The sequence below is a fragment of the Vombatus ursinus genome, unplaced genomic scaffold, assembly GCF_900497805.2.
Source record: "Vombatus ursinus unplaced genomic scaffold, bare-nosed wombat genome assembly UNPS02014802.1, whole genome shotgun sequence".
NCBI lineage: Eukaryota > Metazoa > Chordata > Mammalia > Diprotodontia > Vombatidae > Vombatus > Vombatus ursinus.
In genome coordinates this window covers 17,363,514-17,379,435 of record NW_020954580.1, presented here as the reverse complement: position 1 = coordinate 17,379,435, position 15,922 = coordinate 17,363,514, and the positions used below count along the sequence as shown (strand labels likewise).

The 15,922-nt window shown below is 35.2% G+C and overlaps 1 protein-coding gene across 2 annotated transcripts in view; it reads right to left on the bottom strand.

The window, feature by feature from the left end:
* PLEKHM3 (pleckstrin homology domain containing M3) overlaps positions 1-15,922 on the bottom strand; it is a 210,109-nt gene that overhangs the window by 104,658 nt on the left and 89,529 nt on the right. For both annotated transcript variants that reach the window (XM_027873652.1, XM_027873653.1), the window contains exon 5: positions 2,729-2,922. In XM_027873652.1, coding sequence (XP_027729453.1) covers positions 2,729-2,922 — 194 coding nt within the window. The remainder of the gene's footprint in view (positions 1-2,728; positions 2,923-15,922) is intronic.

Below are 15,922 nucleotides of genomic sequence, written 5' to 3'. Positions count from 1 at the left end.
ATCTGATGATGCTGACAGCAGCTCAGTGTACACTACTGATTGTCTACTTGGAAATTGGTGGTTCTTGCTACTGCTAGTTATTCTGGGGGTTTCACTCAAAGGAGTCTCCAAAGCTTAGAGTCTGGATAAATCTTGACTTTTCTAATGGATGCCAAAGTTTACAACAGGGTTTTTCTTGCACCTCCATGTGGCAGCCATTATAAATAATTCTTGCTCTAAACAGCCAACCAGGTCCTGAACTAATTTAGCTGTGTAGCCATCTGGAACACCTCAGAAACAGTGAGTTGTCAGTATTGTAAACATTTTAGGTTTCATGTGAGACTCCAACTACTTTTATATTAATTGTCATTTCAAAGTTGACATTTGGGTGCAAGGATAAGGCATCAATTGAACAATAACAACAACAACAATGATGAATATTATAATAGTAATTAAAGGTACAAAGCAGTCTGCTGGTTCCCTAATAAGGAAGGTGACCAATGCAGTTCTCTGAGCAGTGAAGTGCCAACACAATTTATCAAGCTGTTTTTGGTTTTCTCCTGACAGCAATATTAACAGTTTGTTTTATTCTGTTTATATAGTGCTGACAGTTCTTCACTGTGCTGGGCTCACTTGCATGTGATTAATAGCCACTCATATACGAAGGTAGAGACAAGGCAGAAAGAGAATGCCTTTTACAATTAGATAAGAACTGAATTTCCTCTCGTCTTTCAGCCTCCCTACTCTCTATCCTCCAACCGCTAGTCTCCTCAACCATTTTAAATTTCTAATAAGGAATCAGTAACATGTGCAACAGTTTTGAAGTGATTCATCTAATTATAGAGACTCCTTCTGTGATGTAAGGAAGGGGAGCTTAAACTGCACGTTCATTTGGAATCAGCTTATCTCTTCTCAAAGGGTGCTGCTGGCCAATCTCAAAAGCGTAAGAGTTAGTTTTTATGTTAAAATGAGAGATTCACATGAGATAGCTTTTGGCAATAAGGAATTTTAGATATACTGAGAGGCAACTGTTCTCTAAATATAGAGTTACTTTTGTGAAAATAGAGAGGTTGCTGTTATACTTCAGATGGTTTCTGGAAGTCTGGATGCCTCAGAGAGCATCTCAAGCATCCTTATCATAAGATTTTTATTTCAAAGCCATTTAGTAGGACCAAGAAGGCTTAAGGAGGATCTACTATGGTTCGTGAGTATTTCTTGGCAATGAGGCTCTTTTTTTCAGCTTTGTACAAAGAGAAAAGGTAACCCCAAGCAGCACCAATAACCAGCCAGTATAAACAATGGGAATATTCAATGATAGAAGGTTGCTACACAGTGAATTGTGGGCATCCATTAACTTTTTTTTCCCTGCAGTGCTCTGTAGGATTCCATACCTGACAACCTCCTAAAGGAAAATCTCGTGTTCTAGCCACCTTATGGCACCATATACACATTTATGTGACTAGAGTTAAACCAGTTCTGCCTAGCAGGCTAGGCACATTTCTCTGATGCCAGGTCCTTGGGTGGTACTGTATGGGATGGGATTTCTAGAGATGGAACTTTTGAGAATTTGTTATAGTTCTTGTGACACCAATACATCTGGGGACAAAATGGAGGCATAGCTTAGTGGCCGACCCCAAACCAAATGCTTCTCCACAAATGTGAATAGGCAAGTGGGCTGCCGGCTGCTTCTCCTATTTTTCAGTGGTTTGTCTAGACAGACCTTATGAGTCTCCAGGAAATAAATGAAGAGTAAGAAAGAAGGCTGATACCTTCATACCTTTATTCTCCCAGCTAAAGAAGAGTATTCTTTCCAAGCTTACCCTTCCTGGTGGTCTGGCAGCAAGGTCTAGAACATGGTGGTAAGCCACTAAACTTCTGGAATAATTTAAGACGTCTTAGTCATCCTGTTTGAGGAAAGGTCCTCCTATTTTAATTCTAAATGCATGCCCTGATTTGGCAGATTCTAACCAAAGCAAAACATTACACCAAAAAGGTAACTAATGTTATTAAAGTTTGCTTGTAGGAAGCATATCTAAAAATAGAGACATAGATGATATGTTCCCTGTAAGGCCAGACTCCATTGCATGCAATGCTCTATACTCTTTATATCTGAAGTTATGCTTTGATGTCTGAGAGTTATTTCTGATAACTCTATATAGCCAAGTACATATGGAAAAGCAACCTATTTCAATGGTATAATTATCATTATACAGGACATTCTAGGGACAGGAAATTCTCAGGTTACAAGTTATAACCCCAACTCTGCCATCTTGGTTTTATCACTGAATTTTCTTATGGGTTTGTTTTCTTCTTAGGAAATGATTTCAATAATTTGTTTCCAAAGCAATTTATTGTTTTTAACCTGAAAGATAAATGGAAATTATAATTTGGCAAAACATAAAATACTATATTTATGTTTAATAAAAAAATCTCCCTCGTGATTTTTAAGAAAGTAAATTTCAAGTCCACTTTCCTGTTTGTGTACTGCCCACAATATTTAGCTCTTAGGTACGTAGCTAATGTATTAAGAAGTTCCTTATTTCCCAATCTTTCATTGCTTTAGCTCAATCAGATAAAAAGAACCCAGTGGTGAAAGTCTAAGATTAATTTGGAGGGGTTGGGAGGATGATGGCTGGAGAGAGAGTTCAAAGAATCAAAACTTTGGTAGAAATCTTAGAAATGATTGCGTCTCGTCCCCTCAGAGAAGGGGAAGAAAATGGATTAGAGAGATGCTTGACACAGGGCTTACCTTCTTCGAAGATCCTCAGCTACAGCAGCGCGGCAGCTGAACAAATAGGCTCGGAGAGATTTCAGTTGCTGCCTTAGACGGACAACAGTTGCCAGTGGTTCAACATGTCTGTACAACATGGGATTTTCCTGTTGGATGTCAATCAACGGCTCCTCATACACATACTCCAGAAACTCTTTGGCTTGCTTAGATACCTGGAAAACAACGTACTCGGGATTAATGTGCTTGTTTTTTTTTCCTGTCACTTTCAACCAGACTCTTCCCTTGGTTTCGGTGTAAATTTTTTTTTTCAGTAGAGTCACTGTTTGCTAAACCTGCCAACAATGGAAACAGCAGATCAAATATTAAAGTCTCACTTTAAATTTTAAGTAATACTCAAATGAAAACCATGGTTTATTTAACAAACTTATATTACTTCTAGCTCTTACTGGAAACAACATTAGAAAAAATAACATTAGTAATAATCAGAGTCACTTAGAAATAGGTTTAAATCTCCCTAACAAAACTGGCAAGGGAGTTTTTAAAGGATCTTTAATGAACTGGTTTGTTTTTTTTTTTTAATTCCAATGGCCTACAAATGAATTTAAATCTGACCTTAGGGACAACATGTGCTAGAAAAAGACAGAGAACCTGGATTGGTGCTCTGGCTCTGCCACTTAATAGCTGTGTTCCCCTGGCCAAGTCATTTCACTTTTAAGCCTCAGTTCTTCCATCTGCAAAATGAAGATTAAATATTTGCAGTATGTTTCATAGCTATTTATAACAAACCAAAACATCTGTGATTAAGACATAACAATCTACTGTAAAGTAGAATCAGTGTCCATTAAAGGAATGCAAAAATATGTCAATATTTTCAAGAAAGCATCTAGTCATTTCTCTTCATTTTAGGTTGAGGAATGCTGCCATATTCAAGTCAATTAAAAGCATCTATTTATTCAGGGCAGCTAGGTGGCATAGTGGATAGATATCAGGATTTAGAATCAGGAAAGTCTGAGTTCAAATCCTATTTCAGACACTAGTTGTATCACCCTCAGCTTAACCTCTCTGTATCTCTGTATCTCTTCTCATCTAAAAAAATGGTGTTAATAATAGTACCTACCTCAGAGAGATATTGTGAGGATCAAATGAGTTTACATAAATAAAATACTTTGTAAACCTCAAAGCACCATGTAAATGCCAGCTACTGTTATTATTATTATTATTATTGTTAATCACCTACTAGAAGCAAGATTTGCTAGTTGCTGAAAAGATCACCACTCTACTAAAGCCCACAATCTTTTTGAAATCACCCCAATGAGAGCTACTCCAGCTCTCCAAAAATGAGAGGATGGTTAATCTGACTGGAACTGACACAGTCATTCCCAAAGTGACATATCTAAATCAACTCTTGTTCTTATTTTTGTACATACAGATGGAGAGAGGTTCACATACAGATATACACAAATGTATGTGGAGATATAGTTTACATATTTAAATTGAGGGGGGTAATGATAGTGCTTTCTGAAATAAAGTATAATCTACTAGAAGCTGCTGCTGAAAAAATGATAATATTCTGTAATTCAATTAGTCTTTCTGGCTCTATTAAGTAATGTTTTTAATGACACAAGGAACAGTGCTAAATTAGGCTAACAGGGCTACCTTATAGGAGGTGAAGAAAAGGACAAAAGGTATTCACCACAGTATCTCAAAACTTAAAAGGCTTCTCCCTTCAGGTCGAATGTAAGACAAAAAGGGAAAAAATATCCCTTACAAAGATCTTAAGAATTAAAAGTATTATAGGCAGGACAGGAAGAGAAGTCACTACTGTAATTATCCATACCAGGCTTAAATGACTAATTTTTGCATGAATTAATGAATTTATTAAATAGTACAAAGCACATAGTGCATGTTAGTAATTATAATATGTGACTGGATACAGATAAACTGCTTTCTATATTTGATCATTTTCAATAGCAAAATACACAAATATTCAAAATACACTAATACAAAGTAGCAACAACAACAACAAAAAAAGATTGTCAGAAAGCAACACCTACATTCCAGTGGATAAGACTATCACTATTTGCTGATGAAATGATGGTTTACTTGGAAAATCCCAGAGAATTAGTAAAGTTACTCATTGAGATGATAAATAACTTTAGCAGAGGCAGCTAGGTGGCACAGTGGATAGAGCACTGGGCCTGAAGTCAGGAGGACCTGAGTTCAAATTTGGCTTCAGACCAGACACTTGACACTTACTAGCTGTGTGACTCTGCACAAATCACTTAACCCCAATCGCCTCACAAAAATAAATAAATAAATAAACAAACAAATACATAAATAAATAACTTCACCAAAGTTGTAGGCCACAAAATAAATCCTTAAAAATCAACAGTATTACTATATAATAATAAAACACAAGAAGCAATAAAAAGAAAGGGTAATTTTATTCCAAATAACTACAAAATAACTGGGGAGCAACCTCCCAAAACACACAAAAGACTTGTATAGATTCAATTACAAAGTGTTTAATGAAATAAAGAATAATTTGAACAGCTAGAGGAATATTCAGTGCTCATGGCTAAGTCATGCCAATATAATAACAATGACAATGCTACCAAAATTAATTTATATTTTTAATGCTATACCAATCAAATCACCAAGGGGATACTTTATAGAATTTGAAAAAATCACAACAAAATTCACTTAGAGAAACAAAAGATCTAGAATTTCAAGGGAAATGATGAAAGTGTATGCAGGGATGAAAATGGAATAGTACCTCTAGATCTCAAACTATATTATAAAATAGCAGTCAGCAAAGCCATCTAGTATTGACTAAAAAATAAGTATACCAATAGAACAGATCAGACAAAGGATAATCAGAAATAATGGAAGCCAATATCTCAGTGTTCAATAAAATTCAATAAAGTTCAATAAAGTGGGAAACATAAATTACCCATGGAAAAATTCTTTATTTGATAAAAACTACTGGAAAATCTGGAAAGTAGTCTCACAGAAATTAGGCGTATATAGTCTTATAACATATTCTATAGTACATTCTAAATAAATATGCAACATTATTATTAAAGAAATATTTTAAAAATTAGAAGAGGAATGGATTATATATTTCTCGCAGCCATGAGGAGGAGATGTATTCTTTTATTAATTTAATTAATTAACCAATTAATTAATTAATTTATTTATTTTTAGTTTTCAACATTCACTTCCATAAGCTTTTGAGTTTTAAATTTTCTCCCCCTGCCACTCCCTCCTCTCAAGATGGCGGACAATCTGATATAGACTCTACATATACATTCATGTTAAGCATATTTTCCCTTTAGTCATGATGTAAAGAACAATTAGAATTAATGGGAGGAACCACGAGAATGAAGCAATAAAACAAACAACAAAGGAAAAGGAGAGCAAATAGTATGCTTCCATCTGCATTTAGACTCCATATTTCTTTCTCTGGGTATGGACAGCATTTTCTATCCTGAGTCTTTTGGAGTTGTCTTAGATTCTTGCATTGCTGTGAAGAGCCAAGTCTATCAAAGTCAGTCATGCCATTATGTGGCTGTTACTGTGTACAATGTTCTCCTGGTACTGCTCATTTCATTCTGCACCAGTTCGTGTAAGTCTTTCCAAGTTTTTCTGAAGTCTGCCTGTTCATCATTTCTTATAGCACAATGGTATTCCATTACATTCATATACCACAACTTATTCAGCCATTCTCCAATTGATGGGCATCTCCTCAATTTCCAATTCTTGACCACCACAAAAAGAGCTGCTATAAATCTTTTCCCATTTTTATGATCTCTTTGGGATACAAACCTAGAAGTGCTAGGGTATGCGCAATTTTATAGCCCTTTGGGCATAGTTCCAAATTGCTCTCAAGAATGGTTGGATCATTTCATAACTCCACCAACAATGTATTAGTATTCCTATTTTCCCATATCTTCTCCAACATTTATCATTGTCCTGTTTTGTCATGTTAGCCAATCTGATAGGTGTGATGTGGTACCTCAGAGTTGTTTTGATTTGCATTTCTGTAATCAATAGTGATTTAGAACATTTTTTCATATGACTATAGATAGCTTTAGTTTCTTCCTCTGAAAACTGCCTGTTCATGTCCTTTGACCATTTAGAGGAGATGTATTCTTAACCAAACAACAGATAGAGGCAATTACAAAAAGCTTCTACAGAGACAAAATCAATGCACCTTGGATAATGAATGGGAGTGGTCAAATGGGGAAAAAATATTTCTCTGATAAGGATTCAGTAGTCTCTCTCTCTCTCTATATATGTGTGTGTATATATATGACTAATAATATCCATTCCTCAAACAAATTGCAAAATATTCACAACCACATGAAAGAATTCACCACATTACTAATGATAAGAAAAATGCAAATCAAAACAACCCTGAGGGTTCATCTCATACCCAACAAATTGGTAAAAATTATAAAATATGGCAATAGTCAATGTTAGAGGGATTGTGGAGGGATAGGCACATTAAGTCATTGTTGGTGGAGCTATAAAATGTAAAATTTTGCAAAGCAATTGGGAATTATGCAAGTAAAGTGACTAAAATGTATATACCCTTTGAATCAGAGATTCCATTACTAGGTTTATACCCCAAGGAAGCCATTGTTAAGATGAAAGTCCTTGTTGTATGCATAAAAATATTTATAACAGCACTTGTAGTGATATCTAAGAACTGGAAACAAAGTAAATGCCCATCAAACGGGTAATACTTGACAAAGTGTGGTAAATGAAAAAAATTGAATATTACTGTGATGTAAGATGTATATGACGAATACAGAGAAGCATGGAAAGAAAGATGTATATGAAATGACATAAAGTAAGCAGAACCAAGAAAACAATATACACAGTAACTACAACAATGTAAATGGAAAGAACAACATAACAAAAAATCAAAAGTAAATATAACAAAATTATAAAGATCAAGCAGGACCCTGATGAAGAGATATGAAAGGACACTCACAACTCCTCCCCCTCTTTATGGACGTGGGAGGTCCACATTGCATATGTTTTTGAACTTTTTCAATGTATTGGTCAGTTGTGCTGATTTTTTTTCCTCTCTAAAAAAATACCACGTATCATGTGGGGTGCCTCTTTGGGAGAGGAAGTGGGATGGATATTTGGGAGAACCATGATGATGTAAGTAACTGAAGATATCAGAGGCAGCTGGATGGCACAGTGGATAGAGCTCTGGCCTTGGAGTTAAATCTTGGAGTCAAAACCTGAGTTCAAATCCGGACTCAGACACTTGACACTTAACTAGCTGTGTGACCCTGGGCAAGTCATTTAACCCTGACTGCCTCATCAAAAAAAAAAAAAAGCAAAAAGAAAAAAAGAAGCAGAAGATCTGAACAAAAACTAATTTATAATAAAATAGGCTTTAAAAATGAATTTATTTCTCCACATTTTTCTCCTTTATGAGACAAAAATTTTCTCCTCCCATACTACTCTTACATGTGAAATACAGAAGTTTTATGTAGTCAAATCCAGAACTATAACCAATGTGGGGAGAATGAAGTTTTGCCACAGGGTCCTAATGTTTAGAAAATTATGTTTCCTCCCTAGGGGGAAACATTTCCTTCCCATAGCAACTGTCCTATCTGTTCTTCACCTTCCAGTCCTACACTGGCTACTAATTCCAGGTGAACTCCTTCTCTTGGGGCCCACCTTCACACCCCCAAACCCCTTTCCCTGCCATAGCCCCTAAGGTGATAAGGACCAGATTCTTTGGGGGTGTAGATTACTTCCTCTCCCAGTGTAGATATCCTGTGATCAATCTCCTTCCTTCTCCTCTTATCCCAATTATTTTAGCTTTACATGAAAGAATTCCTGGTTATAGCTCTGTTTGTGTTCATATACAGTATCCTGCTTCTCATGTGTTATAGATATGGAAAAATATTTTAAAAAGATTGTTATTTACAAAGGACCATTTCTGATGTTGTAGGAAGACCCAGCTACAAACAGACTTAAAATAAAAATAGTGGGATAAAATATTTTTACAACTATAGTTAATACCTGAGAAGGAGAAATGTTAGTGATTTTATGCCACCTGATTTTTATTATTAAAGGATGACTATATATTAAATGACTTGAAAAGAGTCCTGTGTAGGTTCCACTAATTTTTCAAATGAATGAAAGAATACATTAGATTCCTCTTTGCCTTTTAGATTTTCCTTCCATACACATACTTCCACCAACAAAAGGTGATTTTCAAAAGTTAACTAGGAAATTCTCCTGAAGCAAGCACCAGCAAATGCAATCAAAGTAAAGATTATATATGAAATGGCACAAATGAGACTCAACCTAAGGATTATAAATTAAGTAGCATATTTGAACATAAGTTCCACAGTGTGATATTCAATTCTTCAACAAAAGCTAAAATAAAGTTACATTTCACTTTCCACAGGCCCCTTATTCCGCAACCTCAACTTTGAAAACAGTATGAAATCTAAAAGTAACCTCCTCTCCCCAAAAGCACCTAAGTAGGCCAAATAGTTAAAGCTCAAATACTATACTCATGCAGGAGTCCCTTGGGCCCTCACTCAAAGGCTATTACTCATTTTACACATTCTAACAAGTGAAGGAAATAATAATAATAATGATAATGATAGCTAGAATTTATATAGTACCTACTTATGTGCCAGGCTCTGTGCTAAGTACTTTTATAAAGATTTTCTCATTTGACTGCCACAACCACCCTGGGAAGTAGGTGCTATTATTATGCCCATTTTACAGATGAGGAAAGTGTGGCAAACAGAGGTTAAGTGACTTGCCCGAGATCACATAGTTATTAAATGTTTATGGTTGGATTTGAACTCAGGTCTTCCTGAGTTCAGGCCTAGTACTCTGTATACTTCCCACCTAGTCTTTAAGTTCACAGCAAGATAGAAGCAGAAAATTAGATGGGGATGAGGAGTACACTAGAATTAGGAACATTGACAGCAATGAGAAATTACAGACAAGAGTAATAGAAAAGATAGATTTGTTTTTTATAGTTTTTTTAAAGATTTCAAAAAGCACATTAATCTGAATCCATTTATTGTAGGGGTTAACTGTGCTAAACATCTGAATAGCCTCCAAATGCATTACTATATTACATTAGAGTACAATAATTTAGTAATCATCGTGATAACCTCAAATCAATAGAAAGCTAAATTATGTGCAGTCTACTGCTTCTTCCACTGATATCCTCATCTGACGCTTCATTCTAGTGTAGATTCTTGGGTTGTTCTGAGAATCCTTGGTTCTTAAAGGTCATGCCAGAGTAGCACATATAGCCAGTGTAATGGCTTGGCCTAGTTATGAAATATTTATCAGCTCTCTGAGAATCAGACTAAATAGACAGAGGCTCATTATTAGGTGAGGGTAATAATTTTTTGGCCAAAGCAAGTAAGTCTATGTGTCACTGCCTTTTACAGATTGAGAATGGTAGGTTAGGAAGCACTGCCAGCATCTGCTCAGAGTACAGAGACTGCAGAAGCAGTATTTTCTCATGAAGGTCTCATACATTCATTGGTTTCTAAGGGCAGCCTCAAAGCAAACTCAGGCAACCTGGAGCATGATGAATTCACTGGCTAACCTGAGCAGTCTTTTGGGTCTGGGTATCCACATAAGCTTATCTCTTTGATACTGTCTTTTTGTATCACCACCCCTACTCCCTTTCCCTGACTCTTAGTTATAACAGATTTTCTCCCTTGGGAAACTATCCTCTGCCCAAACTTAGACTAGCCAAAGGTTTATTAAAGTATTCAAACAACATAATATTTTGCTGCATATAAAATAAGTATTATGGTCCCTTAAAGACCTTGAATGGGAATTAAGAAAAGCACAAATCAATCTATTTTGTCACGCAATATGCTTCATATAACATGAGAAATTGCTAGTTAAAGAGTACATGAAGAATAGGTAATGGAGCACAGGATTTATGACTAAGAGAACTATTTGGGGGCCAGGGAGAACGACTGCTGACAGGCAGATCAAATCTGAACAATTTTCTATTACTTCTACATTATATGATATTTCAATGACAAGAAAGGGAGCGAGGAAATACTCTGGGAGAATATGTTCCTTAGGAAAATGGTTTTAAAGTCACCACAATTATCTATTTTGTAAGCCAGAAGCTCAATCCAATTTGAAGTGTGGACCCTGGAAAATAGATAAAAGCATTGCTTTTAAAATAACTAGGAATAAACACTGTAGGAGGTCAAAAGAGGAAACCCTTAAGAAGATATGATATTTCTTTCTGTTCCTGCCAAGCTATTAATTCAATATTCAAAATGGATATGTAGGCAGTCACGTACCTGCTATTAAGGAAAGCAAGGCTGCAAACAGATCTCACACAAAGATGCTTGGTCTGGGAACTTGTGTCTAACTAAATTGATCTTTACAGTTAGTAGCATTAAGTTAAATTCTTGTAGGAGAACAATGAAAGAAATAAATGGAACATAGATATGCCCAATGCCAATGAGAGATAATCAAAATGAAATCAACTAGCTTCATACCTGCCCTTTAAGATCTTACTTGCTTAAAAAAAAAAAAAGTCTTACTGGCTTTCTCAAACAACTTAGAAATACTTTGACAAAAGTAATTTTCTTCATGTACCATACCTTGCCCAAGTCCATTTAATCCTTCTAATTTTTTACCAGCCCATTACCTTTTGTTTTCAAGAGTACAAAAATTTATTCCATTTGTTACCTTCAAGAACATGACATCTATATAAAAACTTTTCACTGTGAACAACTCAGTCAAGAAAGGAGTTTGCATAAGGCAACTGATAGGTCTACCACCCTTTTCAAGAGACCCTCGGAGAATCAAGGGTCTCTTGGTGCCCATTACCTTTTTAGTCAATTTGTACCTGATAAGCATTAAAAGAAAAATTTCAGTATTAGATTAAAAGAGTGAAGCCTTGGAATGGACTGGAGGGGCTACTCAGGGATGGTACCACAGGGAGGTGGGTATCAGGAATGAAATAAAGTGAGCGCAGTGCCTTATGTTGGAAAGGTATCGAAGACATTCAGAAAACAAAGCAACAAAGCCTCTTTGTTGTCCTTTTCCCTCTGAGGTGAAGCAGTGGAAGCTGTGAGGCAGCTAGCTAGGTGTTGCAGTGGTTAGATAGCTGGGCCTGAAGTCAGGAAGATCTGAGTTCAAATCCAACCTCACACACTTGCTATCTGTGTAACCCTAGGCAAGTCTCTTCACCTCTGTTCGCTTCAGTTTCCCCAATTGTAAAATGTGGATATTACAGCACCCACCTCGCATTACAGAGTTGTTGGTGAGCAGCAAATGAGCAAAGCGCTTAACAAAGTGCCTGACCCATAGTAGCTGCTATATAAATGCTGATTCCTTCCCCCTCATTGGTACTCTCTGGCTTCAGAGGTAAAGATTTCAGTGCCAGAAGGGAGGGGGACAGCTGAATAAGTACAGATGAAGGTAAGATTGTGAGTGAAAGGACAAAGTAATTTCACATCTTTCCTATCCCTTTATAAGGCAGAAGCGACTACAAGATCTAACTACCTCTCTCCCTAACCTATACTTATGGTGTCTGTGACTTAAAAAACCACAAATTAACACTATATGTTTTATTTATTTTATTAAACATTTCCCAATAGGGTCAGCAGCACTCAGGAGTTTCTTGGCCTGCAGGCAGAGAGGTTGACAACTCTGCCCTACCCTGTCCAGGTATGGGTTAGATTATATGGACTTCATCTCTGAGTTCCCTTCCTTCTCTGAGATGCCCTGATATTCTAGAACTAGAGGGTAAAATACAAATTGAAAGAAACCATCAATCAACTCCTGAGATATCAAATACTCCCTGGAATATTCTAGCCAAATTCCAGAGCTCCCAGGTCAAGGAAAAATATTTCAAGCAGCCGAAAAGAAATAATTCAAATATTGTGGAGCCACAGTCTGGATCACACAAAATTTAGTAGCTTTTACAATAAGGGACTGGAGGGCTTCAAATATGATATTCCAGAAGGCAAAGGAGCTAGGATTACAACCAAGAATAACCTATCCAGCAAAACTTAGTATAATCCTTCAGGGGAAAAAAATGGATATTTGATGAAATGGTGGACTTCCAAGCATTCCTGATAAAAAGACCAGAGCTGAATAGAAAATATGACTTTCAAATACAAGACTCAAGAGAAGCATAAAAAAGTAAACATGAAAGAGAAATCATAAAGGAATAAATAAGGTTAAAATGTTTACATTCCTTTATGGGAAGATGATACTTGTAACTCCTAAAAATTTTTTTATCATTACTAGGCCAGTTAGAAGAATTATACATAGACAGAGGGCATAGGTATGAGTTAATTATGATGGGATAATTTCATAAAAATAAAGGGGTGAGAAAGACAGATACACTGGAAGATGGGGGAAAGGAGTGGAAGAAAGAGGGAAATTAATTCACATAAAAGAGGCACGACAGGAAGAACTTTTACAATGGAGGGGGAAATGAGGTGGCATGGTGGGCAACACTTGAACTTCTCTCTGGAACTGGCATTGACTCAAGGAGGGAATAATGTACACAGTTGGCTACAGAAATCTATCTTAATCTACAGGGAAGTAGGAGGGGAAGGGGAGAAAAAAAGGGAAAGAGGCTGATAGAAGGGAGGGCATATTGAGGAAGGTTGTGGTCAAAAGCACTTTTGAGGAAGGACAGGGTAAAAAGAGAGAAAAAAATAAACAGTGAAAAAATAGGATGGAGGGAAATACACAGATAATCATCATAACTGTGAATGTGAATGGAATGAACTCGCTCATAAAAAGGAAGAGGACAGCAGAATGGATTTAAAACAAGAATCCAATAATATACTGTTTATAAGAAACACACTTGAAATAGAAAGATACACACAGAGTAAAGGTAAGAGGCAGAAGCAGAATCTATTATGTTTCAACTAAGTTAAAAAAAAAAGCAGGGGCAGCAATCATGAACTCAGACAAAGTAAAAACAAAAATAGACCTAATTAAAAGAGATGACATTTTACTAAAAGGTGCCATAGAAAATGAAGTAATATCAATATTAAACACATAGAAACCAACAGCATAGCAACCAGATTCTTAAAGGAAAAGTTAAATTAGTTATAGGAGGAAATAGTAAAACTATACTAGTAGGGGACCTCAACTTCCCCTCTCAGAATGATATAAATCGAGCCATAAAATAAACAAGAAGAAAGTTAAAGAGATGAATGGAATTTTAGAAAATTTTAGACCTCTGGAGAAAACTGAATGGGAATAGAAAGGAGTACACTTTTTCTTAGCTGTACATGGCACCTTCACAAAAACTGAACATGTTTCAGGGCATTAGAAACCTCATAACCAAATGCAGAAAAGTAGAAATATTAAATTCATCCTTTACAGATCATACTATAATAAAAATTATAATCAATAACAGACTGTAGAAACATAGATTAAAATTAATTGGAAACTAAATTATCTAATTGTAAAGAATGTGTGGGTCAAAGAACAAATCATAGAAACAATAATTTTATTGAAGAGAATGACAACAATGAGATGACATGACAAAAATTTGTGGGATGCGGCCAAAGCAGTCTCAAAGGAAAAATTTATATCTCTAAATGCTTATGTCAATAAAGAGAGAAAAAGCAGATCAATGGATTGGGCATGCAAGTAAGAAAGTTAGAAAAAGAACAAATTAAAAATCCCCAATTAAGCACCAAATTGGAAATTCTGAAAATCAAAGGTGAGACTAATAAAATTAAAAGTAAGAAAATCATAGAACAGCTGAAATTAGAAGATGATTTTATGGAGGAAAAATCTCCAATAAAATAAACCATTGGTTAATTTGATTTAAAATAAAGAAGAAAACCAAATTACCACTATCAAAAATGAAAGGGGTGAATTCACCACCAATGAACATGAAATTAAAGCAATTATTAAAACAATTATAAAGCTACTTAGCCCAATTATATGCCAATAAATCTGAAAATCTAAGTGAAATGGATGAATATTTAAAAATATAAATTTCCTAGATTAACAGAAGAGGAAATAGAATACTTAAATAACCCTATCTTAGAAAAAAAAATGAGCAAACCATAAATGAGCTCCCTAAGAAAAAAAAATCTTAAGTGAATTCTATCAAACATTTAAAGAACAATCCAACACTATATAAACTAATAGGCAAAGAAGGAATACTGTCAAATTCCTCTTATAACACAAAGCAAGAGCAAAAACAGAAATTTCCTTAATGAATACTGACGCAAAAATTATAAGTAAAATACTCACAAAGAGATTACAGCAATATATCACAAAGATCATACATGATGACCAGGGGAGCTTTACATCAGGAAAGCAGGGCGGTTCAATATTAGGAAAATTCTAAGCATAATTGACCATATCAATAACAAAAACAACAAAAATCATATAATTATCTCAATAGATACAGAAAAAACTTTTGACAAAATACAACATTTATTCCTATAGCTTTCCTTAAAATGAAAAGTAGTATCTATCTAAAATCATCAACAAGCATTATCTGTAATGGGGATAAGCTAGACACCTTTCCAATAAGATCAGGCGTTAAGCAAGATCGCCCATTATCACTACTATTATTCAATACTGTTCTAGAAATGCTAACTATAGTAATAAGACTGGAAAAGGAAATTGAAGAATCAGAATAGGCAATGAGGAAACAAAACTATCACTCTTTGCAGATGATATGATGGAATACTTAGAGAATCCTACAAAATCAACTAAAAGACTAGTTGAAATAATGAACAATTTTAGCAAAGTTATAGTATATAAAGTAAACCCACTTAAATCATCAGCATTTCTATATATTATCAACAAAATCCAGTAAGAAGGGACAGAAAGAGAAATTCCATTTAAAATCACTACAGACAAAACAAAATACTTGGGATTTTTACCCGCTAAGACAAACCCAGTAACTGTATGAACACAATTACAAAACACTTTTCACACAAATAAAGTCAGATCTAAACAATTCGAGAAATATTAATTGCTCATGGATAGGCTGAACCAATATTATAAAAATGATAATTCTACCTAAATTAATTTGCTTATTCAGTGCCATATCAATCAAACAACCAAAGAATTATTTTATAGAACTAGAAAAAAATAAAATTCACTTGGAAGAACAAAAGGACAAGAATTTCAAGGGGATCAATGGAAAACAGAATTGTAAAAGAAAGTGGC